The sequence below is a fragment of the Prenolepis imparis genome, unplaced genomic scaffold (assembly GCF_030444845.1).
Source record: "Prenolepis imparis isolate NDT839.2.m4 unplaced genomic scaffold, iyPreImpa1.0 SCAF_6, whole genome shotgun sequence".
NCBI classification, from domain to species: Eukaryota; Metazoa; Arthropoda; class Insecta; order Hymenoptera; family Formicidae; genus Prenolepis; species Prenolepis imparis.
In genome coordinates this window covers 8550699-8578098 of record NW_028141164.1, presented here as the reverse complement: position 1 = coordinate 8578098, position 27400 = coordinate 8550699, and the positions used below count along the sequence as shown (strand labels likewise).

The window sequence follows — 27400 nt, the reverse complement described above, 5'->3', positions numbered from 1 at the left end:
GGCTTGTCAATCGCAGATGATCCTGCACCACAAACGAACCGCGTTTATCCCACGCTTGTGCTGTTACAAACACCGCGATCGATATAAGAGGAGTTACGCCCTCGAGCTTGCTGAGCTTTGAACGGTAGAACGTTAAGTTACTTCCTTTGACAAACTTAAGGAAATTTATCTATATATTCTCAGCTCAACTATACAGGAAAACAAACTCGCTAGAGATTTAGTAATCGCTCAAATATTTAGCTGTACTTTAACTTAAATACACACGATAACACACATTAAAAACACGTAGGGTTAATACGTAAAAGTATAAGCTTTCTTTTCTTCGATGATCAATGTAACAACCAAAAAATTTAGTATTTTAACGTATAGTATTTTAGTGCATCGCAAACATAAGAAAAGAGTATTTTATTGAAAGTTTAATTCTGTCGTGAATACCGATAATATAGTAATAAAATAATTAATTCTATCGTGTTTATGATTTGCATTATAATGACATTATTATTATGACCGAAGGTTATCATAAACTGAAGCCATAACGGCCCCTCATCGACATTATAAAATAACATCGTTATTATTATTTCACGGCGCTTTATTTTATCGCCCTTATTTCAATTAACTATTTCCTCTCAACGTTTTTTCACGGTTGTGTTACTTGTGCATATAGAACACACAATTAAAAATGGTTTCATTTGAATTCAACGAGGTTTGGAAAAGAAAATATTCGAGATTTTTTTTTTACGAACTCAATAAAAGCGCGAAGGGTTGGATAAACAATCGATAGAATTTCCTCGACGATCAGCAGTTATACGGCTAACTTTCAGAAACTTTTTAGAAATTCGTTGGCTAACTCGATAAAACTCTGCTCTCGTACCGTACGAGCATCTAATGCGGCAGCAGCCGCCCAGTTTAGTTTCTTAGCGAAATTCTTGAATGCACGGCCCCGAAACTTTCCTCTCTTTTGCCTCCCTTTCCCTTCCTCCCCACCCTCTCTTTCTCTTTCTATATATATATATATTTGACTTTCAGAATAGTATCACTCTATTTTCGAAAAATCGATGCCAATAAAAAAGTATTTGCCGATGCCAGCGAAAACATTAACTTTTCTCGAAATATTAAATTTCTCGTTAAGCGTACAAAAGTTCGAAAAGAAAACAAAGTTTTAGGAAATAATAAATTGTTTAACAAATTCGGAAGATTATATCGATAAGGCCGTTTTCAGCTAAGCATTCGTTTCAATCGATTTATAAAATCGATATTTCCTATATAGAAGCGAAAATAGAATTTTTGATATAAATCTTTCTCGCAACTCGTTTAATTCGGAACATTAAGTATCTTTATACCTAAGCTTTCCGCGTACCGTCATAATACCGATATCTTCTGGTGCAGTTCCTGAAATAATCCATTGTGCTATTGGCAACGGTTCGGAAACTATTATGTGAAGAAATGTGGAGCCTATACATTGTTGAGCCAGACGCGGGAAGAAAACGCCCTCTCCGTGTGGATTTTCCTTCCCGTTTCTTATAAACGTATCTTACACCGACCTTATCTCATCCCTTTGTATTGCACAGCCTCGCTGGATATGCCATTCGTTCTTTCGCTTATAAGGCTTCGAGTACAGGCGAAACCCTTCAATAAATGCCGCATTTGCGTGTATAGTGCATTCCGCAAATAATTCAACTTGCTCCGCATGGCTTATGCGATTCACGTTCGATATCGCGATGAATCGATGGAACACGATCAACGTCAAACAACATTGTTGTTATTGATTAAACTTTCACGAGCTGCGTCAAAAGACTTGGCTGTTTCTCGAAGAAGAAGTATAACTTTTGCATTCGTTCGGAATTTCGAAATTTGGTACATTTCTATGCCACGCATTTGCATTGCACGTTTTATTTATCTTCATGCGCACCTTCCTTAGATATTTTCAAAATATACATATGACAAAGATTGCGCATAATAAAAATCGGCGATCCAGAACGAAACGCGATAGAAAGAGAGAGAGAGAGAGAGAGAGGAGTCACACAATACCAATCATGGGTGGCTCGCGAGAATGAGTTTTCCGCGGCTTTTACGGAACTATCACATGCCGGGATTTTCGCGAAATATCCGGGGAAATTGCTTTGCGTTCAAAAGCTTCACGCGATTATAGCATAAACTCGTTCATTACGACGATATTCGCTCGAGCAACTACGCGAGCGCGTTCAAAAATTCGATCATCCAATGTATATCTCGCGTAACTTTTGCCGAAATAGAATCCGCCGCTCTTAGATTATATTCGCCAACATTCCCTCCGGTTGTCGTACCGAACGACAAAAATCTGCAAGCAAAGTTTGCAAAACTCGCCAAACTTGTAAAAAGAGCTTTTTCGCCAATCTAAACATACATACCAATTTATTCAGAATATTTTTCAGAAATTTTTTGCAAGTATTTATTCCCTCAAAATATTGCTATTTAAACATATTATTGGGAAGCATTTACTATAAATATTTTAAACCTAATAGTTGTTTATATAGATTGTAAAATAATTCTAAACATCTCTCGACGGTAATAAAGAAACTTTTTGTGTTACTGAACAATCTCAAAATATTCTTTCAAAATTATTTATAAGAGATCGGAGGGTTTTTTTAGAATTTATTTCTTTTTTACTTGTTACAAGATAGGTATATATTAGCGCTCTTGAAAAAGAGAGAGACGTAGAATCTATGCTTTTTCTCACTTTTGTGTCGAGTTACTCCGGAAAGATATCGCGAACGTGCAGGAAGCAGAGTTCTGGCGCGACGACGGCGCAAGTAGAAGAGATCGCCGTTACGTCCGCCATGAATTTTCATCGGTCGATGAGGCGACTCCGCTTTGCGGTGAAGCGGAGCTAACTGATGTTTCAGCGCGCGATTTGCATAAAATGAGACCGGACAGGATCCGCAGTTCCTCTGGGACGTTTCCGAGAACTGCCGTTCCATTATCGGACCAAGTAGTAGCGGCGATCCCACTTTAATGTGCTGTCGGATAAGAAGGGCAACGCGCGTTAACTCTTTGACCCCGACACTCCCTTGCGGCGAATGCACATCACGCACGTACTTTCACAGATTATGCTTTTCCGATTCCTGCACTTAACGCTAGAAAACGCTAGGTGGTGCATTTTTATATTTATGTTACTATGGGGTGATCTGCAAATTGCTATCGCGAGATATTTGCAATTTATTGTAATTTTGAAAAAAATATAATTGTATCTTATTGTTAGCGTTTCTACAGATACAAGAGTGTATATTAATGTTCTCGCAATTTTATTATATTTCCTTTTATGTATTTATTTTATTTTATTTTATTGCAACAACGAAATATTTGATTTCTTTCTCTGATAGCCTGGGTTGAAAATGTGTCAGAGAATATTTCGGAAAATCAAATTTCTCCAATAATACGTTATTGAATCTAGATAATATTTTATAATTAATATGAATATGTGACTAACTACTAGATATTTTTTATTTTTATAAAAAACTCTTGATCGCAAAATGGAAGGGAAATAATGGATCAAGACTTATATAGAGACAAAGACGAATTGTGTAACTCCAAAAAATTTATTATATAACATACATATTATATTCGTAGTGACATTTCGGGTAAAGATATTTGAGCGACGAATCCAAAGAGTCTAATGTCAGGATCGCATTGGTTGAACCTCTAAATCCATATGTATTAGAGATCTGATGAAAATCCTTTGTGCTTTAAACGAACGTAGCGCGACGATTCTAAATTAGGGCATACTTGGATCGATAACTTTGCATATAAAAAAAAATTCACTCTTATACTGAAAATCATATATGCTATCTCGTTGATTACTCTCGCGCCTCATTTCCGGGAACGTATCTTAGGAAGTACTAATTGGGAAGTAACTTGCTTGCAAGAGATCGATAGCGCCAAGATTCGATTCACCGAAACATCGTATCGACGAGGAAAATCAGGACGAGCAGAACAAGTCGTCTATTCACATCGCCGGTGCCTCCGTGTTGCATCGCAGCGGGATGTTCCCCTGGAAAAAAGAATTAAGCTAGACGGCTAACGTGTCGCTTTTGTGTTTCGCACCTTCGGATCTGTACAAGCCCAATCTCATCAATCCTTCTCGAATACTCTAACTCGAGTACGCTAACAAACATTCAATTTATTAACGGCTATGGAACGTAAAAGAAACTGCGCTCGAAAATTCTCAAAAATTTGAATGGTCCCAAGAAAGATAGATGACATCGAAGCAGATAGATAAATACATATATGTATTAATCATCTCTTTCGTCATTAAATTTCGAATATGCAAAACAGTATTCATTAGCGAAACGAATAGATGCAGCGCTACATTAGAAATTAACATTAAATAATTTGTTTACACACATACACACAGTTACTAAATAATACATATGATTGCGGATTATATCATGTTTATCCATTATATCTCGCAGCGAACGAACGCGTGACGCAACGTCGCATGTTGTTATCGAAGGATAAATCGTGCGTCGTACGCTCCTATCGCAATATTAAACAGTTGTTACAAAACATAATTAATATTTGAACAATATTTGAACAACGCGCGCGGGCGTCATTATTTATACGAGCGTATTAATGCAATTAAGAGAGTGCGAGAGAGATCTGAGTAAAACAAATATTCTCCTTATTGCAAAGTGCTCCGGGAATAATTTCGTGACGTTACGCTTCGCTCGCTCGCTCGCTAAAAGAGAATTTCGAAATTAACTGTCGCAAATCTCTCCCTCCCCACTTCCGCTACCGATATATATTGCCACCGCGATATTTTACTCACCGTTTAGAACGTGCACCATCACGCTCGCCGGGGTGACTTTGCTCGAAGCGCATGTATAATTACCGCTATCGTTAAATTGAGCGCGCGTTATTAGGAGCTTGCTGGTGGTGCCCCGTTTACCCTTCTCGGTCTCCAGCGATACGCCACCCCTGTCGAACACGATATACATAAGTGAGAGACATATTATTACTTATTACTCGCGAGGCCTGTGACTTGCGAGGATTTCGCGAGCCAAAAAAATCCGCCAAAAAATATATATATCCGCGTCATCTCGCTTTTATCTCGCGCTAGTTCGTTCTTTTTTTTACGCGAGAATTTTCTACGAGATGCTCCGCCTCGCGAAATACCCGTTCCACATCACAATCCGTTGCAATCGATTTTCTTCGCCGATTGCGTTAAACTCTATTACATCTGCATCTACGTCGCGGTGAGGCAACGAGTTTTCGCGGGGCAATGGAATTGTTTGTGCGAATTATCGCGAAATAGCACAGAAATAGACGATTCGTGATGTTGCAGCTTCGTGACGTGACAGAAATAATTTCGAAGTCAACGTAGATCACTCTAATTAGATCTCCGGTTTGTCTGTTGTTGTTTGTACTATGCGTGTTTGCGTACGATAGACAGACAATTTGAACAATGATTCTATCAACCAATTGTGCATGACGGAGTTTAATCGACATCTCTTCGTACCTTGGACCATCGAAATCGATCACCGCGCCGGCATGGTACCAGGTCACGTTGCTCGGGGGCAGATCTTGCATTTCTATGATGCAGGTCAGGCTGATTGTGCTGCCTTTTCTGATATATAGCTCTTGAGGACCCGTGATCCGCGCCTGTATATCTGATAGAGACAATAATAACGAGAAAGGAGGAGAAAATTGTTAAAACAATGATTGGCTTTATTATACTTAGGAAACGCGCAAGGGAGATGGAATTATCATCCGTTTTCCGAAAGATAGATAGCTGGGAAATAGATTCTACTTTATTTCAAATAAAGCTCTCTCAGCGAATCGCATCGTCGGTGAAATCGCGACAAATCGTCGGTGGACAGTGAATGGAATTAAAACACAATTGGTTCTAACAACCGCGCGCGATAGACTTTAGCTAGGGAAGATCTTTAAGCGCGATTTATGGGGAAGGAAGGCGCGCAGACGGGCCACCTCGCTTCGCAGAAACTTACCCAAAACCTTCAGAGTCACGGCTCTATATATCTTCGGTTCCGTATTAACCTGACACTCGTAAATGCCGGCGTCTCGCGGTTGCACGTAATCTATTCGCAGATTCCAGTCGTCGGTTTCCGGATTGCTGACTACCGTAAATCTCGCGTCGCTCGTGTAAGTCACGGACAAAGACGTCAGGATGTGTAGGTCCCTTTTTCGGATCCAAGACACCTGGGATTATTACGCACGGGGAGACCCCGAGCGAGGTATATAAGTAATTGCAAAGTTTATCGTCAACCCCCTTCGCTGCTGCTGATGCTGCTGTAGCTGATTCAATCCGCGCGCGCTTCGTTTCTCATCTCGTATTATAATGAAGCCGATCCCCGATCAAGGTACGAGAATTTACAGATACAGACATTATATAATATTTATTGACAACTCCGAAGGAAAGAATTTGTGCGCGCGTATTAATTTCCACAAATTTTATAGTGTTGAAAAGAATGAAAAATATTCTGAATCTCTCTCTTTCTTTGCCTATCTCTGCAAGAAATCTAAGATCGATGAAGATACGAGAATTTACAGACACAGACATTATATAATTGACAACTCGGAAGAAAAGAATTTATGCGCGCGTATTAATTTCCACAAAATAATGTTAAGAAAAATGATAGATATTCTGAATCTCTCTCTCTTTTTTCTCTATCTCTACAAGAAATCTAAGATCGATAAAGATACGAGAATTTACAGACACAGACATTATATAATTGACAACTCTGAAGAAAAGTACTTATGCGCGCGTATTAATTTCCACAAATTTTATAATATTAAGAAAAATGACAGATATTCTGAATCTTTCATGCTTTCATTCTCCCTATCTCTGCAAGAAATCTAAAATCGAGGAAAACGAACACCTCGTCTTTATGATTGCGCGGAATTATCATAACGGTGACTCATTCTTAGAGAAGTCTGAACAGAAGAAGATAAGAATATCGATTCTGACTTTTCGGCAGAGCAAGTCGTCAATGATGAAAAAATGCTGATGCTTTTTTCTCTCTCTCTACTCTTTTTTAATATACTTTCTTTATCCTTTTTGTTATTAAATTACAACAAACCGTGATATTATATCATACGGAAATTTCTGTTTCGAAAACTCTACAGAATCTAATAAACGTCTAATGAACACGCTACGTTTGACTTGCCAGCAGCGAAAGGGTTAATGCGCGTTGCGCGAGCATCTAAGTTATTGCAGCACGCAAACCGCTTTCGAGATCGATGAAATTAGCAAAGCTCGGAGAGAGATTTGCGTGTATTCGTGTGTGGGACTCACAGTTCTGTTTCCTAAATTCTTAACGCGACATAACAGCACGGCGGCCTGACCTATGGCCACCGTTAATTTTTGCGGCGTGTCTTTGAAAAAATACGTCTTATTCTTTGTGCCGCGCTGCGACTTTTCCCCCTTTCCAAATGTGTCGTTGTTGAGATGCAAAAACGCTGAAATAGAAATAAACTTAGATCGCATTATTATTCTCGATAATATTCTTACCGAAAAAGAATTACGAATTTTTTCGGGGTTCAAAATCTGATAAAAGAAATTAAAATTTCTCTCCAAAAGTTTTTTTCCAAAGTATGAGTTTAATCCGAACGACTGTCGGATATATCGTCGATTGTTCTCCTTTTAATCCACACGACTTGATCGCGATCACATGCGAAGGAGTCAAATATATTATTATCCACAAGATTTACATACGCGTATATTAATAGTACTTAGATAATTATTTCAAAAATATAAATTAAATTAAATTAATATTTAAAATTTTTTGTATACACACATATGTGTTTATCAATCCGGTTTGTGCGAGTTTTGTTTCGCCTCTCTCTTCATTAGAATATATTTTTTAGGATATTTAAATAAATTGAATCTTTCATGAAAATAGTATTTAATAATTTTTTAATTTTGTTGAGGGTCGCATATTTATGTATGAGAATGCTAGGAATATTTGTTCGAAAAGTGAAATAATAATTATCGTAATTATATCTATCGAGAAATTGATAATGCTCTACTATTACTGCGGTAATGCGTTTAGTTAGACCGTGATCTTCGCTTCTTTAATCATAGTGTCTAGATTCCATCTCATAAGAGAGTTGTTAATTATTCTTTACTCTTTCCGAGCGCTATTTCCGTTCATAAAGAATGTTCTTTAATTATTTTATTACAATACTTAATTTCGCGTGTCTAATTGCAAAAATTATATATACGATACGATTTATGGAGAATGAGAATATATAATAGTCAATTTTATGTCGATTAACGCTAACTATATATAGTTGTTTAATAATTATTAATTAATCTCATTTTCTATCTAACTACAGCCAGAGTATATAATAAGACAGAGAATTAATTAAATTTTATTTAATTAGGTAATTATAAGCCAATATCTATGAGAGATATCGTTGCTTTTTTCAACAGTATTTGATTGTAAAAGTTAATACAAGTAAATTCATTTTGTAAAGTCGAATCTCTTTTAAACCTCGGTAATCAATCATTTTTTATTTTTGCAGACGATGCAGCTAAGACACGTATTCTTTAAGACTGATTTAAACTTGACATCGGTGTTTTTCGAATCTTGCGTTTTATCTTCTTGAACAGCGAAACAAATTCGATAATAAAAATGATTTAAAACCGTTCTCTCTCGTGTACCAGTGTTTCGCACGAGTGAAATTACTTCTGTTACAATTGAAAATTACGTGCTGCACGCTGTACACAGCCATATAATAAAAAACGACCGTATCTCAGAATTTCACGAAAGCACGGGACATTTACCGATGCCGCGTTCGCCGTAAAGTGGTTCCGCGTGTAACAGGTATCCGATTCCCAAGAGCAGGAGGGCCATGCCGTGGAACGGGACCATTTTTCACTTCGCACTCATTTCTCCTAATCTAATTCACGCGCGCTGCTCTGCGTCTGACAGCGACCTTTCCACCACCGTCCGATACAAACGATCACTTTCCATTCGCGCTCCTTCGAAAAGCATCCGCAGGATCACGCCGATCGTTGGCATAATGATCCGTCACCTCACCCTCACCCCGGGTCCACCGGATCGCGCTCCTCACATGCGGAAACGTTACCGCAAATCGTTCACGTTGCTGCTTTTACGAAAATATATCATGAACATAATCAATCGGTTATTCCCCGCACTTTTTCTTTTACGCGTTTTATTTTACGTTTTATTAAATTATCGAAATACGAAAAATATATCGTCAAATAATACAGCTAGTTTCCTTTCGGAGTTTAATCCGATTGTCGGATATATCATCGATTGTTCTCCTTTTAATCCACGCGATTTGATCGCGATCACGCGGAGGAGTCAAAGTTCGGGGGCGACACGATACGGTTGCGGGCCAAGCACTGAAATTTGCTCCTCGCGGAGGACACGAAAAAGCTCTCTGAAATCCTGGCACGGTGGCGCCGTGCCCATTCCATCGAGGATACGTGCGATTGCGCCGAGAGGACCTCCGGCACATTGGATATGATTTCCCTTAACCGGAGAGGAGACGTGTTTATCCCGCGCGCAACTATCGCAATAGCCGTACATTATCGCGATTTACCGAAGCAATCGGTGTGTACACCTTCCCGGGAGCTTCCCCTTTACCCTTCTCCTCTATTCCCTTTCGCAAAGTGTCCGCGGATAAAGTGGTTTACGGTGTATTTGCTATTCTGCTTCTCTTCCGAGGCAATCTTCTTCCGCGCATAAATAAGGAAATAAGGGATAAAAAGAGCAAATTTCTCTTTTTTGCAAATGTTAAACGATATATTGCAGGAAAATCTTTCGAAAAAACATAATGTTTTAAAAAATACAACGTATAAATCATTTGTGTAACTTACAATATAGATAACTTTAGTTACGATTCATATCTTCATAGATTTTTTTTTCTAACACAAGTGTAATAAAGAATTCATTCATTCATTCAAGATCTCATTCATTTTTGCGACATTATATTATATTAATGCTTATTAAGGCGTTCGCTCAGGTCTTTTTCAGTAAACGAGGTTTTCCAAATAGGAAAGCACCGTATTGTTTCTTATTATTGCACTTTACTCTCAACTTCTTTTCGAAGTTTTTACAATATTTATAAATTCTTTATTCTTATCCCTATTTTGTACACACATAGTCGCAATAATTTTTCAGATAATTCTGTTTTTAATTGAAACAAATAGAAATGTATGTTTGTTTAAACTTACAGGTACACTTTCTATGTAAAACCATTTTTTTATGTAAAAACATTTCTTTACTGGTTACTGCATGTGGAAGCACCTTGTTTCATTTATAATTTTTACTTCTTTTTATGTAAATTTAAGATTTTTCCCACTTAGAAATCTATTAGGAATGATCATTATCTCATTAAATGAGAGTCTGTTTAAATTATGAAGAAGAAAATTAGAAAAGTCATATTTCCATTATTATATGTATGTTGTTCGTATAATCAAATAAACTATCTTTACATTGATCATGTGCGCGTACGTAAAAATATAAAAATATTGTATATTAAAATAGTTCCGATAAAATATGCATCCGTTTTGAAATAAAAATTAATAATTATGCAAGATTAATAATTTTTTCTGATACATATTTAGTATTTCAGAATCCTATTCTATATAATTATTTCGTCATAATCACCCCTATGTACGTAAAAGATACATATAAAATGTTATACATTATATATAATAGTAAACGATTATGCGTCAAAATAAACTATAAAAATATAATACAACATTATAAAAATGAAATAATAAGTATTCGAATAAATATTCATAATAATTTCTTTCCTTATACACGCGTCTTTGTACCTTTTTTGGTACATTTTGTATACTATTCTGCATTATTTAAAATGCTAGAAACATGGCAAAATGCATTTTTATGCTACCGATTAATCATAAATTCATCGATAGGATAAAAATAAACCATTTACGCTCTGTCTATTGTAAAGTCACTCTTTGTACCACCTGTTTTCGATATCAATTCTATACCATATATTTGCATTGTACCAGGAGTAGCTGCATATTTGCACATGTCATAAATTGTAAGAGCCGCTATACTCACGGCGGTTAAAGCTTCCATTTCGACACCCGTCTTACCGGTACATCTGACCTCTGATATAATTTCTACACTGTGCAATTCCTCGTTCAATCTTAGACGTACGTTTACGTAAGACAAGGAGAGTGGATGACACAGGGGGATAAGATCGGATGTACGTTTCGCTGCCATGATACCGGCCAATTGAGCCACCGATAACACGTCGCCCTTCTTCACATTGTTCTCCGCGATCAGATTACTGATAATAGGACCTATCTTGATGCATCCTCTCGCTACTGCCGCGCGTTTACTGTCATGTTTCCATCCGACATCTACCATATTCGCTTTACCGGTCTCATCTATGTGCGATAATGATGAATACATTCTAACACTAGCATTATTTGTAAGGTACATAGGTATGCACGATAAATATTTATATCCCATCGACGCGACGTCATACATTTTGTACTTGTGCATTTTGTGATAAAATTTCTCCTTACGATTAACTGTAACATAAATATATTGTAAAGTTAGTTTTAAACTTCGTTAATTGTGCTAAGTTAATGTAAGAATTAAAAAATTTACGATAACATCTGTGCACGTCTCGACAAAGCCGATATAATTGGTTAATTATCATATCGTCAATTAACCCCCGATCAGGATCATTGGTCTGTTTTCCATCTGAGTAAGATTGAACATTCCTGAAACATGTGTCGCAACAGAGATATAAACATGATCGGTTTGTCGACACTGCTACAGTTTATATGAAATAAAAAAGGAAAAAAAAACTAGAAAAAATGCATTTAAAATTATTTTTTAATTTCTTTCTTCTAAAGTTTCTTTTAAATTAAAATTGCTTCGTCAAATATCGCGGTTTTTTTTCCTTATAATTGATATATATATTTTGCGTACCTGCATGCTGCTTCTTTTTTTGTAATACTGCTCCTTTTATTAAATCCTTAAGTGCATCTTCCGAGGCTCCACTTCGCAAAGCGTCTCTAAGCGAAACTTCACCTTCTCCTTCAAACAAACATACCTTCAAATTTCCGTCTGCTGTTATTCTTAATCGATTACACGAATTACAGAAATGTTGGCTCATGGATGTAATAAATCCAACCTGCCCCACAAATCCTGGCACATGATAGGCCTATTAAAGAATTGTAATCATTATATTGTACAATATATTCTTCAATAATTCACATAATTTTAGTATCAAGAAACAAACCTTGGACGTATCGTTAGATTGATTCGGCAAAGCTTGGAAATATGGATACTTTTCTCGGATTATTTTTTTCATCTCGTCGAAAGAAACCATTTTATTTTCTTTCCATTCGTTTCCTTGAAATGGCATATATTCTATGAAACGTACATCGATAGGACGATCTTTTGTGAAATCGATAAAATCAATTATTTCATCATCATTCTGTCTTCGCATTATCACACAATTGACCTGGTCATCAAACATTATATAAATATATAGATCACAATTGTATAGATATAACAGACTGCACATACTAAAAATTTATATAAATTTATATAACTATGTAAAAATTTATATAACTTACTTTTACAGGATTATAACCGAGCTGAACAGCAAGATCTATGGAAGCCATAACTCTCGGCCAACCTTTTCTGCGAGTAAACATCTCGAAACGCTCCTCTCTGAGAGTGTCCAATGATATATTCAACGCATCCAACCCTGCTCTTTGAAGAGCTGGTAGCTGACGAGTCAGAGTCAATCCATTAGTTGTGATTGCAATCTGTTCTAGATCTGTCAGTTGCTTGAGTTGCCCTAATGCATAAAATTATAAATAAGCGAATCTTGAAGACATTGAAGTAACATCTCATAGCATTAATATTGAGACATATACTTTACCAACAATGTCAACAATATCTTTACGAACTGTTGGCTCGCCACCAGTCAAACGTATTTTGCGTACTCCTTCCTTGACGAAAAGATCAGCTATCTGTATTATCTCATCTGTTCTCAAAATATTTTCCTTCTTGGTCAACTTGACGCCTTCCGCAGGCATGCAATATGTACCTGCAATTTCATTAATAGTGTAAAAAAATCGTGCAATTTCTTAAAATATATATAATTTTAACAAAAAAGACTCACAGCGAAGATTGCAACGCTCTGTCAGAGATATCCTGAGATATGTATGTTTACGTCCAAATGTATCTGTGAGTATTCCACGCTGTTCATCCTCTCGCAATCTCGCTCTAAGCAGCTGCAACTGTATAACAAGCAAACAAGTTAATGTTAACTTGAACTATGATAATACTTTATCACTCAAGCATAAAAAGTTTAAGCGCAAAAAAAAAACAGATTATATATGCAACAACACTTACTCGAGTCGAAGTCTCTGCAACTGCAGCAATCTCCGTCGATGCATTTGCAGCACCAGAAAGCCGCTTAACGAAATTGCACTTTCGAAACATTTATACAATATACACTGGATATAATAGGAGGGAGAGAAAAAAAAACGTTACGTCACTTGTTGGTAGTCGTATATTACGTATCCTTTTGTGCATTATTATGCATCCTTTGAGTAAAAAAAACAATTATATAATCTCCTGTATCTCATATCTCAATTTTTATTTTCTTATCTAAATGCACTGTCATGTCTGTCCAACTTTATCTACATAAAACGCTATATTATCTAATACGTCAAGCACAATTGAATCACGCGCTCTTAATGATTGTAAACAGTCGATCATTTTTTGCTTTTTTATTTCTATGTCAGTTTTAATTTTGCTTTACTTGATGTCAACTATCCATCTGTTATTACTGATCAATCACCTGATCAGCTGTTAACCTGTCACGTGTATGATTGGCTTGACGCGCCCTCGGAAATTGTGTCAAAATTTAGAACTAGCTAGTCAATTAATTGTTGGTAACACAGAAGACTAAGTTATCGACAATGATATAATTTCAAAATATTTGTAAATCGTAAAAGTAGGGTTAGAAAGAAATAGGATTAAAAACGTGATATTGTTTGCGTATTTCTCGAAACGAAATAGATAAAAGAAAAAAAGCAATTATGTCTCTGTTTCCAGCTTATTCAAGCGATAAACCTGAATCGACAAATTGCGACAATGCAGGTAATTATACGTATATGTGTATTTTGAACTTTAATCAATGTGTGTTTACATATAAAAATAATTATGAAACTAAAAAATATTCCAACAAATACATAAATCTAAAGTTCTCTGTTTCTAAATAAATTTATCTTCTGATACAAATATGACTATATTATGTGTTTCTTTTAATTTTAGATAATTCCAGCAAATGGTTGTCAAACTCGAGTTTTCAAACACAAGTACCAGCTAATAAAAGAGAGACTTCTAATTTATCTTTAGATTCTTCATCCGATGAATCTTTACATGACACACCTAGTGCAGAAAAACAAGTAAATTCTGAAACAACTCTTTCAGATACAAAGATACATACAAAACAGAAAGAATCGAAAACTGACAAAGCACAAAAGGCAAAGAGGAAAAGACGTACACATGACAGCAAGAGATATAAGCCAGAATATGAACAAGATGTTGAGAATGTATATTTTGAAGATAAACATAGAGATAAAGGAAATAATAATATAAATACATTCTGCCCTAGAGTGAGGCCATCTTATAAAATTAATGAAAAATTTATTGGTTTTATTAAACATAAGCAACCAAAAGGTACATTTCACAGATATTATGTCAAAAACATTGATTCTATTGAATCAAAGAAGAAAGATACAGTTATTAAAAAAACGATTGAAAAAGAAGCTTCAGTGCAAGATGATGAGGTAAATGAAAATGTCTCTTCTTGGTCTAAGAACTTAGAAGAGGAACAAAAGTGCAAAACTCGGGAATATAATGAACAATTGGCAGAAAATCCACATAATGTTGAACTTTGGTTAAAATATATCAACTTTCAGGTATTAAATATTTTTTGTTATAAATTTGTGATTATAATAATATTATAATAATATATGACATTTATGCAAAGTTGAACTTTAATAATATTTTAACATTAATTTCCAGGATATTCTGGTTTACTATCAGAGACACCAATTAGCCAAAGACATACATCGATCTACAGCACTGAAAAAGTTATCTATTGTTGAGAAAGCGCTTGAGAAGAACATTGACTCCAAGGAATTATTAAAATTAAAGTTACATTTGATGACAGAGTTAACACCTTCTGATGAACTGTCGAATCAATTAGAAGCATTAGTCAATAAGGATTCAGGAAACATTGTATTGTGGCAACACTTTATTATGGTCACACAAACTTCGGTAGCAATGTGTACTGTACCGCGAGTATTGGATTTATATTCAAAGTGTTTTTGTGTTTTGAGACAACGTGCAAGAACAAATCCTTCTGTTTATGATGCACAATTGTTAAGTAAGTAGGCATTTTACTAATAATTTAATCACACATCTCTATAATTATACGCATATACTAATTACTTGTATTTATGTTTTATCTAGATATGCTGTATCAATGTTTAACATTCTTAAGACATACAGGATTATGGGAACAAATGTGGGAAACAATACGTCTAAATCTAAATTTAAATCTGAACTTAAATAAAACTAGTTTATCTTTTCGAGGATCCATAGATGAAAAGAAATTAAGTAAGTATATAATGTTTTATATGTATAGAGAATAGAGAATGTTCTTATTAAATAAAAACTATTCAAAAAAATTGCAGAAGAAATAAATATCTCTAATTATATCAAATATTGTAAAGAAGCATTGCTATATGAAAATTATGAAGCTCATTGTGAAAATTAAATATATTCTTTGATAAATTCAATAATGATTAATCTTCTGTCCAGCAGAGATAACGTGAAAATTTATATATATATACATATATATATATATATATATATATATATCCAATTAGTTACTTAAGAAGAACTTAATGCGAGTTTTTTGTAATATTCTAATAATATGCCGTTAGCTATTGTTTCTAATAATAATATTGAATTTTAGTTGGAATGGAAGAGATGATATTGATGTCACGGCTACCACTTAATCAACTATGGCAAAGGGTAGAATCATTGAGAGAGAATTGTCACTGGATTAGTGTCAGTAGAGATGAGTTAGAATTGGTTGGAGATTCTCGAAGGTTTATTTTACCTGAAGATGTAGCAGATTTTGTACATCCAATTCTCTCTCGTAATTCGAATTTCCAAATAGCTATTTATTCTCTTTTGTGTCTGAAAGTACCACTTCTGCCTTGTCGGGATTATTATATAAATGTAAGTTATCTTGTTTGAAAATTTTAAATACAACTTTATAAGTAATTCATAAACGTAGAGTTATAAAGACTATTTAAGAAAAAATTAGATTGTGGAATATATATATTTAAAATTCAACAGATTTATAAATAAATAATATTTTATATTTTTATAGGAATTATTATTGAAAGACTTTAATTGGGGTATAGAATCTTTAGAAGTATTGCTCCCATTCATGTATCCTATGGCAGGTGAAATGGCTGGTCATAACCAAAGAAAAGAATTATTAAAGGATATTCTTGAAGGACGTTTAACATCAGGTCCTCAATATATCAAGTTTCATCCAGCGCAAGAATCATATCTGGATTTTGTACGTAAAATATTCCATACAATCGCAGAAAGTTTACCCTCGCTCCAACGAACGAGTATATATGTCTGGTGGTTGCGATTGGAAAGGTTACTAGTTTCTCTCAGCAAAGATGAACCCTTGAAACATGACAATAAGTAAGAATTTTATACCAAAATATCTAATATTTATATTTAATTAAGAATGTGAGACAAATATGTTTCTTTTTTGCAGAGGAAAAAAACTGAGGACAACATTAAAAGAGTTTTTAAAAAAGGACGAAAATAGAAATAATTTATATTTCTACAAGGAATATGCCTTAATAGAATTGGAAATGGGCAGATTCAGTAACTGCATGAATATCCTTGAGACTGCCATTCAATCTCAAGGCACGTGCCCTTCTGCAATTACTAACAAGTGTGAGAAAGCAGCGCTTTTTAATGTGTACAGAACATTCATCGAGACCTTACTCGATATTAGAACGTACAATGAATCGCATAGACAATGGATAATTAAAGTCTTTGGTCAAATGATACCTAACAAGAACGAAAATCAAGACTCATTGATTGAAACATATTTACATTCGTGTGTACAAGACTTTCTACAAGTTCCTCCTGATGAGAATGAAAAGGATACTTTTTTTCTATCAAATTTACAATGCGATGCAATTGTATGTTACACTTACTTTCTATACATCAAAAACGATGATATTCAAAGTGTTATCAAGATATTGGAAAATTGCATCAATCATTCCAAGGATTATCCTTACTTACAGGTATCAATTTAATATTTCCTCATCAATTTTTTTGCTACTGAGAGATATAAATATATAATAATAATTTTTAAATTGTGTTACAGGAAATGTTATATGAAAGTCAAATTGCAATTTTGCAGTTACATTACGAACGGACTCAAACATTAGAGGCTGTGTTGAAAGAAACTCTAAGTAGAGCTTTAAATATATATCCAAATAACTTTTATGCTCTTTCTGTATTTGCTGGCATAGAGGTAAAAGCATCACGTTATACATATGTATATATGTAATAATATTTATTCTATGATTTTATGAGGAGATATTATTGAGTTAAATCATAAAATTATTATTGTTACAGAGTGAACTACCAACCTGGAGATTCAATAGTAGAAATTCTGAAATTAAATTGTGGCGAGCCATTGCGATGTGTCTAGCCGCTCGCAGACGAATTGATCTTTTAACAAAACTTGATCATCCCTATGCAATGAATGCTGCATTGAATAAGCTATTATCGTTTCATACAACACTTTCTAGGTATGGTAGAAATAGAACATTCAAAACTGTTAAGTGTGAATAAAATCATTTATATTATGCATATATATATATATATCTCTGTTATATAATATTCTAACACACAACATTTTCAGATTACCGTCAATCAGATGTTGCCCTTTATTGTGGAGATTGTATATGTTCTTGCTTCGGGAGCATAATTTGTGCGAGAAAAAGGGGGAAGAAATTTACCACGAGAGCGTCACTCAATGTCCATGGGCAAGAAGCATTTACATAGACGCAGCTGAAGTAGCACCCCAACTTCTTACACAGATCCAGGATCTCATACGCGAGAAAGAATTAAGATTGCATGTCACACCTGAAGAATTGGATATTCTACGCGGATAATTTAATTCTTTAATAGCTAGAAAAGGTATATGAATATTAAAATACATAATGCTTATTTGTTATATAATTTTTCTATTGTAAGAAGTTCATTATTTATAAAAAGTATTATATTTGCAATTGTGAACTTGTATATTGCTTAAATTGAAAATATTTGAGAATAAGGGAATGCAAATAAATCTTACATTTTACGATATGTAAAATAAGAATTACAATAAAATATAAAGTGCAATTTAATTCACTACTTCATATATAAAATATTTATTACAAGAATATTATATATATTAAAATAAGTATGCAGCATATAATTAATTATACTTGTTTAGTGCATTAAATCTATATTCTATTTTCTTGCATTGCAAGAAACTAGAAACAGTGTTAGTCTGTAGGTGATGATGTTCAGAAGTCTGGAAGTCTGTGGTTAGATTAGTGATATGGTAAAAGAACTTATGTAAGCATTTTTTCAAAACAAATTGAAAAGATTGTGTTTTTCTTAATCAAGTAAATTGTTTTCTTATTAAAATAATTGGTAATAATATTCTGCAAACACATGTATTTTTTCCAATAACAAAACTAACCTTAAATTAACAGAGTATAAGTATTATACGTGTATTTTAATATAACAATAGCAATATAAAATGTTTTTTACAAAAGTATATTAAATAAAAAAACATTGGAAACTAATTATCACGTAAAATATTGCGAAATTCTCTAACCATACGTGTTATATATACATATATTATATTATTATATATTTTTTATTACAGAGATCCTCTGATAAATATATATTTTTTAAAAGATGGATTTAAAAGCTACAGTTATTTCTGGAGAAGCTCCAGAGTCTGATGATGATGTATCGAATATTGCCACTGTACGTCTCACATATATCACTGTTACATTTTATAATTTACATTTTTTGAACTTAACTAATAAAAAAATCATTTATATATATATATATATATACAGGGTTTAGGATTTCCTTCTATGCGAACACCATCAATCTATTGTGGTACCATCATCTCTGGTGAAGCGCCAGAGTCTGATGATGGTGAGTTTATTGAGTATTTTCGTTGAAACAAAAATCCAAATAATTTGTTCAATCTTTTTACTTTTTTTTAGATTTAACAAGTTTGAGTAGCATTAGTGGAGCAATGGATGCTATGGCATGTCCTCCTTATACAGATCTTAAGATACAAAAATCTAAAAAGAGTTCTATCAAATACAATAGTTTACTTCACAAAAAATTACGTAAGTGACTTAATATTGTTTGATTTATTTTATATTTTTTCCTCCTATATTTATAAGAATATTATATAAAGTATTGCGAGCCACTCTTATTATATCTTATATTTAATAAAAATTCAAAAATTGACATTTACAAAAGTGACAGGTGTTTTACTTTTGTTAACTTTCTTTTATTAATATTACAGCAGTATAATATGTGCATAATTATAGCTAAACAGTATTACATGTTTGTGTTGTGAAATATTGATAACTTAATTCTTCGGTGATCTGTACTTGTATCGTAACTCAATTTCGATTTACTGCATCTAAAAATTCGTTCGCGCGCATAATTATAATATACCTATCTAATTTACACTGTACAAACAATTTTCTTACAAGTTCTTATAAAAAAACATTTACGAAATACATTAAATTATATCCTCAAAACAAAATCGACGTACTTATATATGTACTGCTTATTAATTTTGAACATTGTTTAAATTGACATATGTGTTAAATTTGAACAGACGAATGCAATGAAACCTTGGATAGAGACATACTGCAAATGACCGAGGGCACGATCGCAACCAGCGTACAAGAATTGTCGACTGTTAATCGACAATTGCTGAGAAGTGAACTGGTATTACAAGAGGCTGTTTGCCAATTGCGTAACGCATCCAGTCGAATAAAAGATGCCTCTGGCGCTCTACATCAACTTATAGACGACAAGTTCTTGAATTCCATTAAAACTTAATTTCTAAAATTATATTAGTGCGTATTTTTATTCTTAAGATTTACTTAATAACGATGAGTAATATAGCATGTGTTAATATAGAACATGCCGTTTTCGTGAAACCGCGCATTAGATGCGGGTATGAAAGAGATGCGCAAGATCCTCTTTACGATCGGGAATATTGTTTGAGCATTAATCGATTTTCTTTTTTAACTCTGGCAGTACTATTTAATGTGTCCTTTTTATATACTTTCTAACACATCTTCATTCGTTTTGAGAAATTTTTTTTGTATCAATCACTTCAATTCATTATAAACTAATATCCTAAACTCGATTTACGGAACCGAATATATTGCGTCTGATTTAATATGATATATATTTGATCGACAACAGCAAATTTGATATTGATTGTTTGCGCTTTCCATTTCCGTGAATTTAAATGCGTCGGTAGTATATGTGCATTCCAATGTAAATATATGTATAATGCGGTTAGTATGAGTGTGTGCATAGGAGATATGATAATTATATTACAATATAAATATCTCGAGGAACACGCGTTACGATATTTTGAAACAAGGCATTTCTGCAAAGAATAGACATACACTTTCTCACGGATTTAAAAAATGTATTGTAAATGTGCATTACTTCATATTTGATAACTCTTTCGAAAATCACATGAATATAAATATGACATTGTTGATTTGTTAGGAGATTATATAATTCTTTAATTGGAATAATATTTAGTACCTATACAGTACCGGCCAAAATTATATCACCTTTTGATTTTTTTCAGCCTAACTTGTTTAGTGCACGGATCTCTATCAAATCATAACATGTTTTGAAGGTTGGTATAACATTGAATTATAATTCAATATATGTTATACCGTCCTTCAAAATATGTTATGATTCGTGTAGAGACCCGTGCACTTTAAAACAAGTTATGCTGAAAAAATCAAAAGGTGATATAATTTTGGCCGGTACTGTAATTATATATATATATATATATATATATATATATATATATATATATATACGTGTATGTATAGTCTTGCAAGAAATACCTATCTCTTTTCTGCAGGTTTCTTTGTTTTTCTTTTTTATCAAATAGCACAATTTTGCTTGGTATCAAAGGACTGATATCGACTTTTTTTTCTTGTCGCTATTACATCGCTAATGTTAGTGTACAATGAATTAGTGATTTCAATGGAGATGGTTTTCGTTTTCTCTATAAATTCAGTCTTAAATATTCCATCAATCTTCGTTGAACTAAATCTCGGTATAATGGTATCTAAGTACAAAAATTCCATAAACGAAACACATTCTGCTAAGACTTGATATGGCAACGCGGCGACGGAATATATCCACTTCAAAAAATGTTATTTATGCATAGCTTCGCGCGCTTCTTATGTATTATTCAGATAAGTTAGCAGCTAAATTGCACGTGTATATAATTCTGTCGGTATAGCAAGGTATCTTACGTTGTATTAAAGCAATTCCATATGCTCACTAAAGGATGTAAAATATTGCCAAAGCATAGTTGTGCCACTGAATCGTGTATATAGATTAAAAAAATTCTACAAAAACTTAGAACTATATTTCCTCTATACACAAGACCAAACCTCTATGGTTATTATAGTACTAAATTCCCGAGAGCGAATAATACAAGTTATTTGTTATTTAATTTCTGTACAGTGTTTTCTCTTGTCTCTGATTCTTCTGCTTGTGTTCTTCATGCGAACAAGAGAGAGAGAATACAAGATCATCATCGACACTTTTTACGTGTCAGCTTTGGTAACAACTAATACTTGTGTGTATGTTTTCAGTTACACTATATCGTAAACAAAAATTTAAATGGGCTCAATTCCAGAATAGGATTAAAGTTTGTTGCAGTTGACGACCTTTATAGAATATGCGACGTCGCACTCTATACATATTAGCCAATGTGAGGGCGCCCACCCCCCACATGGCCTACGCTCGCTCCATCTCACCACCACTTGCGTACATCTGAAGAAGGGCCATAGATTCTTGTGCTTGTCGCTTCTCCGCCAGAAATCTACCTGAAGCTTCCTTCAGCTGCTCGAGGAAAAGTCTACAACAAAATTGAAAAAAAAAAGTAATTAATAATACTGTTTCTCTCTTTGTTTTAAGATAATCAGGAAGAATTCTGTAATTATTTATTACTTACCTATCAGGCACTATATCGGCTAAACTGTCAGGATCCATATCGCTAAGTAATTCCAGATCATTTCCTCCAAGGAGCGAGATATGCGATGGATCACCGTGCAACGACGATACCAGAGGCTCTATAGGCGTTCGTCGCCGTCGAATTTTATCAGTCCTTGAACCACCCTCCGCATCCACGTCGTCTACAACGATATAACGGGATGCCGTCGTGCTACTCCCCGCGGCGATCCATTTTTGATCACCATGTAACACCATCAAGTTTGTATTCCTTTCTAACGTGGCAAAATATTCTTCGTCATCTACTTCTGTTCCTGAAAGGAAAATCAAAAGAAATCATCAATGTATAAGAAAAAATTCCACTTGTTATAAAGACAATCAATTATCAGGTAAATAATTTTTTTATAATATACACATTTCTATGACATATATTATAATTATAAATAAAATTATAAATATATATATATATATATATAATATATAAATTATAAATAATTAATAATTAAAAAAATATTAAAAATTAAATATTCAGTATGTTAAAACAGGACGATTATGTTACATGTTGCAGCATAAATATTCTCTTACCATCCTGCTCGAGCACAATTGTCAGATCTGCGTCCACGGGTAATGCCAGACGATTGCGTGCGATGTTGGTCAGCTCCTTCAGCGACGAAGCGGTGATGCCCTTTCTTCGCTCCCTGGTATGATCGACTATCTTGTAAGGATTGCCCATTCCCTGGGTGATTCCCGTTGTATCTGACATCTTTCCTCACGGACGACGAACGAGAGCAAATATTAACTTCGCTGATCGCTAGCCGTTTTGTATCGCACAATACTGGGATATCTCTACGCCCTGTGATAAACACAACCGTCTAAGTCAGAAGATTTACTTTCTCGGAGAAAATTGACTGTGTTGTTAAGGCCTGATTCTCGTTGCACATCAGTTGGTCGATGGTGCTTCGACGATATGACGAAATTTGAATGATTTCGTCGCGCGCCCAATGATGACAGAGATGAGAGGGAATACGCCCTTATACAAGATGTAACAAACACTCTTGTGCGATGAACACGGTGTAGAAACACGCTGTTTCTTTTTTATTTTTTTTTAACGTCAATGAGATAAAGATATCCCCTCGACGAGATGATGCACTAGATTCTTTAGATTAAAAAATCGTATCACTCGAGAGAAACAATCAGATATGAAAGGGCAGTGCTCAGGATTGCGTTGGATCGATCTGGTAGACTAACAAGGATTCGAGCGAGATTTCGAGGCTGCTTTAGATCTGCTAAACTCAACATTCACAGATAAAAAGATCGGCAGAAGGTGGCGGCAACGACGATTGTGCGGCGCGATGGAAAGAGAAAGAATGTATGTGATGCCTCGAGTGACTGAACTGACCGTGTGTCAATCCAACACTGGGTCAACGGTGCAACTACCCTTTCTATTTATACCCCTTGTAGACTCTCCCGCAGGTATATACGCACGAGCCAGAGACACCCCGACACAGCATCTACCCCACCCACCTATCTACCCATCCAACCCTCTGTCCCCTGTGGCATCCCCCGTACAGAAATCAATAACCTACCCCTACTCTGCGCTCATTTTTTTCATCACAGCGCCGAGACGAGAAATTTATAAAAATACCCATGCATCGCCGATAAAGAGGACGATCTCCGGATGCAAAAACATTGATGAGATTGATGAGATAATTCACGACACGTGCCAATCGATCCATTTCTTCGAACTCGGGAAGGGCGAATAAAAATAAAAATGTTTCTGCGATATTGGTACATGCAATTTAGATGATGTGCGATTTAGTGGAAAGATACTTTATGAAAGTTTGAGTTTTTTTTATCAAAAAAAGATAAAGATTTTAAAAGCCCGTTCTATTATTTTGTTGAAGTAGTTTAATATAAGAGATATATACATATGTGTGGTTCTGATTTTTTTATAATATAACTTAAAATGCAATAAAGAAAAAGATTTTGCAATTTTTTATTTATTGTTTTAGAACTAAATATAATCAATGCAATTATAAATGCAATATTCAAAAATAATTATATATTATATAAAAAAATATATATATACATATTGTAATATATATTTATATATTATTTTTTATTACAGACAAAATATATATTCTATTAGAACGAAAATTATAATTAATAATTATGAAGAAAATTATTAACTATTACTTATTTAACATATAAATTCTTCTTTTTTTATTGCATTATAAATGTCTAAATTTTGTGTGTGTGTGTGTGTGTGTCTATATATATATTCATTATGTTATATAGAAAACTTGTATCAATAATTTAATAGAATATTAAATTATTCAAAATATATATCGAATCTTAATTGCTTGATTATAAATTCAATATAAATTTTAGTTTGCTAGGATCTTTGAACTTAGGACACAGCACTGTAGCTAAATTTAGATCAATGAGACTAGACACTGTTTTAAGTTTAAAGTTAGCTCAGACATAGCCCAGTTAGGGTTCCTAGGTGAGCCACAGAACCATTCGAATGGAGTCAATCACATTTGGCTAGGATTTTAATTAAAAATCTGTATTAAAAAAATGCCATCAAGTGGAAATAAAGAGTCCGACGACAGTCAGACATGGGAGTTAGCAGAACGGTGTCTATTACCCATCGCATTTTCACATGCAATTGCAGTCATCCTGGCAACTATATTGAATACTTTTGGGATCTCACAAACATCTAGTTTTGTGCTCTTCTTGTTGCTATTAGTCATATCTATAGGATCCACGTTGTTCTACCACAATCTGAAGGTAAGATATTTGTGATGTAGTTTCCTAATAAAAAGCAAATAATACTGATCCAATGTCTATTTTTTTAAAGCAAATTTAGATTACAATAGTACTTATCTCTCACTTGCTCTCTTTCTTTAGTAATAATTATAAAAAAATTGTAAAAAAATTATAATTGACACGTGAAAAAAAAAATTCATAATAATTCTGTGACCTTCAATGAATTAAGATACAAATGTTACATCTTTGTAGTAACAAAATTGTATATCCTCCTCCTGAACTTTTCATAATGTCAGCTATACCTGCAAATATTTAAAAGTTCAAAGGCCTTCTTTATATCGGAATTTTTACCGATTTTCGCACCATGCCTGATTGAAACGTTTGACCTTTTTTATAATGCATACTTCCTATCATCATTGCATACTTCCTGTTTTACACTTTTTTACAAAAGACTCTGACTGTCATAATTTACGTTCAATAACTTTAAAATATAAAGTTTCATTATCAGATTATGATTTAATAATTAAATTAGATACATTTTTAAATGTGCATAATATACAGTTTACTTGATGCAACAGGTTACTACAGCAGGAAAGGCAGTGCTAATCACAGGTTGCGATTCGCGAGTCGGATATGCTTTAGCTAAACAGCTGGATGACTTGGTAACATATACGTAAAGTGTATTAAATATTCAATATATAATTTAAAGCCAATATCTATATAGCTTTTTTTTCCTTTAAGGGCTTCACTGTATTTGCTGGATTCACTAATAAAGCTGACAATGAAGAGATCATGCAAAAATTGAAAGATGATGCTTCTGGAAGACTGCACGCGTTACAATTGGATGTTACCAGCGAACGTGATATACACTCAACTTTCCTTTATGTCAATGAAAACTTGCCCGATGGAGCTCCAGGTATATCGGCACATCTCTTAAAACCTTTACAAGATTATAAACCTTTGGTGTAACGGATTACATCCTACGTCACATTATACTGCTATATGTTATTTCAGGACTATGGGCACTCGTGCATGCTGCTGCCTGGGTGACTCTCGGAGAATGCGAGTGGGTGCCCCCATCTGTTCTCAAGCGAAGCATAGACATCAACTTCATCGGCCTAGCACGTTTAACTCAGGTACTCTAAGCGTCACAAAATGTCAAAAGGTAAGAAAAACCTATGGCATGGTGAAACAATACTCTCTCACTTTCTCCATAATAGGTATTTCTACCCTTGGTCAGGAGGTCGAAGGGTCGAATTGTTCTTGTTAGCAGCCTCTTGGCACGAATACCGAGCCCTGTTCGAGGCATTTATTGTGCGCTTAAGGTAAATTTTTTCTTTGTCGATTATGTCGTACCTTCTATCTATTTGTATAATCATGAAACTGGAAGTATTAATAAAGCTCGAGCAACTCTATAGAAAATTATATAAATATCTTAGGCCGCTGTGGAAGCTTGGGGCTCTTGCTTAAGATTGGAGATGCGGAGATGGGGTGTGGATGTTGTAATTGTCGAAACCGGAGAATACGTGTCCGGTAATGCATGGCTAAAGGACAACACCGCGTTGTTGGAGCAAGCTAGAGATATGTGGACTCAATTGGATCCCCAAACTCGTAAGGAGTATGGTCAAGAGTTGTTTCAAACGGAAATGCTGGCTCTAGAAAAATACACCCAGGGACCAGAAGCAGATTTAACCGCTGTTACGAGAACCCTAATGGACGCTGTGGTAAAGACTTTTCCGATGCGGCGATATACACCGGTAACGCGCAAAGAAAGAATGCAAGCATTGTGTAATCATTATCTACCAAAACCAATTTACGACATATTGTATGAAAATTAAATATATCTTCTCCTGCGTAATATATACATATGGACAAACCAATGCTCAGATACATTTGAAAAGAGATATTTTTTTGAGAATAGAGGACTATAATAATAAGTTTGACGTAAAACAGAAATAAGAGACAAAAACTTTAGCAAATTATATAATTGTCCAAAACACTGCCTATGTAAGACAAGTTGCAGTGGAACACTCTGCAAATTTAATAAAAAGCTAATAAATATTACAAAATTTACACAAATATATAGTTTCAATTTTTTTGAATATAAACACTACACACAAATAATATATGTATCTTAATATACACAATCTATAATTATTTTGCAAATATATTTACAATATATATATTCTTAGAATTAAAACAACATAATATAGAGA

At 34.2% G+C, this 27400-nt stretch overlaps 6 protein-coding genes across 8 annotated transcripts; 3 read left to right on the top strand and 3 right to left on the bottom strand.

Annotated features, from left to right (window-relative positions):
- Window positions 1–3565: 3565 nt before the first annotated feature.
- On the bottom strand, window positions 3566–9507 carry LOC145937509 (neural cell adhesion molecule L1). Its single transcript, XM_083040574.1, has 6 exons — window positions 8786–9507; window positions 7292–7455; window positions 5985–6195; window positions 5495–5645; window positions 4805–4953; window positions 3566–4027 (listed from the first exon to the last, which is right to left on the bottom strand). The coding sequence occupies exons 1-6, from the start codon at window positions 8871–8873 to the stop codon at window positions 3927–3929; spliced, it is 864 nt and encodes a 287-aa protein (XP_082896700.1). The 5' UTR covers window positions 8874–9507; the 3' UTR covers window positions 3566–3926.
- Window positions 9508–9768: 261 nt separating this feature from the next.
- Window positions 9769–13524, bottom strand: Mocs1 (Molybdenum cofactor synthesis 1). 2 transcript variants are annotated; one of them, XR_014425570.1, is made up of 8 exons: window positions 13389–13524; window positions 13156–13273; window positions 12913–13080; window positions 12602–12828; window positions 12262–12486; window positions 11949–12183; window positions 11622–11737; window positions 11402–11542 (listed from the first exon to the last, which is right to left on the bottom strand). XR_014425570.1 is itself a non-coding variant. In XM_083040572.1 (7 exons), exons 1-7 carry the CDS (start codon window positions 13476–13478, stop codon window positions 10929–10931), a joined length of 1677 nt encoding a protein of 558 aa, XP_082896698.1. In that variant the 5' UTR covers window positions 13479–13524; the 3' UTR covers window positions 9769–10928. The 2 variants fall into 2 exon arrangements, 1 of the variants encoding a protein (XP_082896698.1); XM_083040572.1 differs by lacking the exon at window positions 11622–11737 and having other exon boundaries at window positions 9769–11542.
- A 340-nt stretch (window positions 13525–13864) lies between these two features.
- On the top strand, window positions 13865–18718 carry LOC145937506 (nuclear exosome regulator NRDE2). Its single transcript, XM_083040571.1, has 11 exons — window positions 13865–14141; window positions 14316–14965; window positions 15072–15435; window positions 15522–15668; window positions 16030–16298; window positions 16453–16781; window positions 16858–17398; window positions 17482–17631; window positions 17736–17911; window positions 18025–18302; window positions 18638–18718. Exons 1-10 carry the CDS (start codon window positions 14081–14083, stop codon window positions 18275–18277), a joined length of 2940 nt encoding a protein of 979 aa, XP_082896697.1. The 5' UTR covers window positions 13865–14080; the 3' UTR covers window positions 18278–18302; window positions 18638–18718.
- Window positions 18642–20278, top strand: LOC145937512 (uncharacterized). 2 transcript variants are annotated; one of them, XM_083040578.1, is made up of 5 exons: window positions 18642–18725; window positions 19042–19145; window positions 19241–19322; window positions 19394–19522; window positions 20026–20278. In XM_083040578.1, the coding sequence occupies exons 2-5, from the start codon at window positions 19074–19076 to the stop codon at window positions 20250–20252; spliced, it is 510 nt and encodes a 169-aa protein (XP_082896704.1). In that variant the 5' UTR covers window positions 18642–18725; window positions 19042–19073; the 3' UTR covers window positions 20253–20278. The 2 variants fall into 2 exon arrangements, with proteins under 2 accessions (XP_082896704.1, XP_082896705.1); XM_083040579.1 differs by having other exon boundaries at window positions 18648–18711.
- Window positions 20279–20431: 153 nt separating this feature from the next.
- Window positions 20432–23175, bottom strand: LOC145937511 (DNA fragmentation factor subunit alpha). The gene is made up of 3 exons (XM_083040577.1): window positions 22998–23175; window positions 22417–22726; window positions 20432–22320 (listed from the first exon to the last, which is right to left on the bottom strand). The coding sequence occupies exons 1-3, from the start codon at window positions 23173–23175 to the stop codon at window positions 22200–22202; spliced, it is 609 nt and encodes a 202-aa protein (XP_082896703.1). The 3' UTR covers window positions 20432–22199.
- Window positions 23176–24763: 1588 nt separating this feature from the next.
- LOC145937508 (D-beta-hydroxybutyrate dehydrogenase, mitochondrial) lies at window positions 24764–27293 on the top strand. The gene is made up of 6 exons (XM_083040573.1): window positions 24764–25205; window positions 25763–25846; window positions 25926–26100; window positions 26199–26320; window positions 26405–26509; window positions 26624–27293. The coding sequence occupies exons 1-6, from the start codon at window positions 24993–24995 to the stop codon at window positions 27020–27022; spliced, it is 1098 nt and encodes a 365-aa protein (XP_082896699.1). The 5' UTR covers window positions 24764–24992; the 3' UTR covers window positions 27023–27293.
- The last annotated feature ends 107 nt before the right edge of the window (window positions 27294–27400 follow it).

Excerpts from the sequence above, each read along its gene's own strand:
- LOC145937509 (XM_083040574.1), bottom strand. The coding sequence starts at position 8,873 with ATGGTCCCGTTCCACGGCATGGCCCTCCTGCTCTTGGGAATCGGATAC. Across the intron at positions 5,646-5,984 it reads CGTGACTCTGAAGGTTTTGG|ATATACAGGCGCGGATCACG; the intron begins GTAAGTTTCTGC and ends TGTCTCTATCAG. Across the intron at positions 4,028-4,804 it reads GATGGTGCACGTTCTAAACG|GGGAACATCCCGCTGCGATG; the intron begins GTGAGTAAAATA and ends TCTTTTTTCCAG.
- Mocs1 (XM_083040572.1), bottom strand. The coding sequence starts at position 13,478 with ATGTTTCGAAAGTGCAATTTCGTTAAGCGGCTTTCTGGTGCTGCAAAT. Across the intron at positions 13,274-13,388 it reads TTGCAGAGACTTCGACTCGA|TTGCAGCTGCTTAGAGCGAG; the intron begins GTAAGTGTTGTT and ends CTTGTTATACAG. Across the intron at positions 12,487-12,601 it reads TCGGTTATAATCCTGTAAAA|GTCAATTGTGTGATAATGCG; the intron begins GTAAGTTATATA and ends TTTGATGACCAG.
- LOC145937506 (XM_083040571.1), top strand. The coding sequence starts at position 14,081 with ATGTCTCTGTTTCCAGCTTATTCAAGCGATAAACCTGAATCGACAAAT. Across the intron at positions 14,966-15,071 it reads TAAAATATATCAACTTTCAG|GATATTCTGGTTTACTATCA; the intron begins GTATTAAATATT and ends ATTAATTTCCAG. Across the intron at positions 17,912-18,024 it reads TTTCATACAACACTTTCTAG|ATTACCGTCAATCAGATGTT; the intron begins GTATGGTAGAAA and ends CAACATTTTCAG.
- LOC145937512 (XM_083040578.1), top strand. The coding sequence starts at position 19,074 with ATGGATTTAAAAGCTACAGTTATTTCTGGAGAAGCTCCAGAGTCTGAT. Across the intron at positions 19,146-19,240 it reads ATGTATCGAATATTGCCACT|GGTTTAGGATTTCCTTCTAT; the intron begins GTACGTCTCACA and ends ATATATATACAG. Across the intron at positions 19,323-19,393 it reads AGCGCCAGAGTCTGATGATG|ATTTAACAAGTTTGAGTAGC; the intron begins GTGAGTTTATTG and ends ACTTTTTTTTAG.
- LOC145937511 (XM_083040577.1), bottom strand. The coding sequence starts at position 23,175 with ATGTCAGATACAACGGGAATCACCCAGGGAATGGGCAATCCTTACAAG. Across the intron at positions 22,727-22,997 it reads AATTGTGCTCGAGCAGGATG|GAACAGAAGTAGATGACGAA; the intron begins GTAAGAGAATAT and ends TTTTCCTTTCAG. Across the intron at positions 22,321-22,416 it reads GCCGATATAGTGCCTGATAG|ACTTTTCCTCGAGCAGCTGA; the intron begins GTAAGTAATAAA and ends ATTTTGTTGTAG.
- LOC145937508 (XM_083040573.1), top strand. The coding sequence starts at position 24,993 with ATGCCATCAAGTGGAAATAAAGAGTCCGACGACAGTCAGACATGGGAG. Across the intron at positions 26,101-26,198 it reads CTTGCCCGATGGAGCTCCAG|GACTATGGGCACTCGTGCAT; the intron begins GTATATCGGCAC and ends ATGTTATTTCAG. Across the intron at positions 26,321-26,404 it reads GCCTAGCACGTTTAACTCAG|GTATTTCTACCCTTGGTCAG; the intron begins GTACTCTAAGCG and ends TCTCCATAATAG.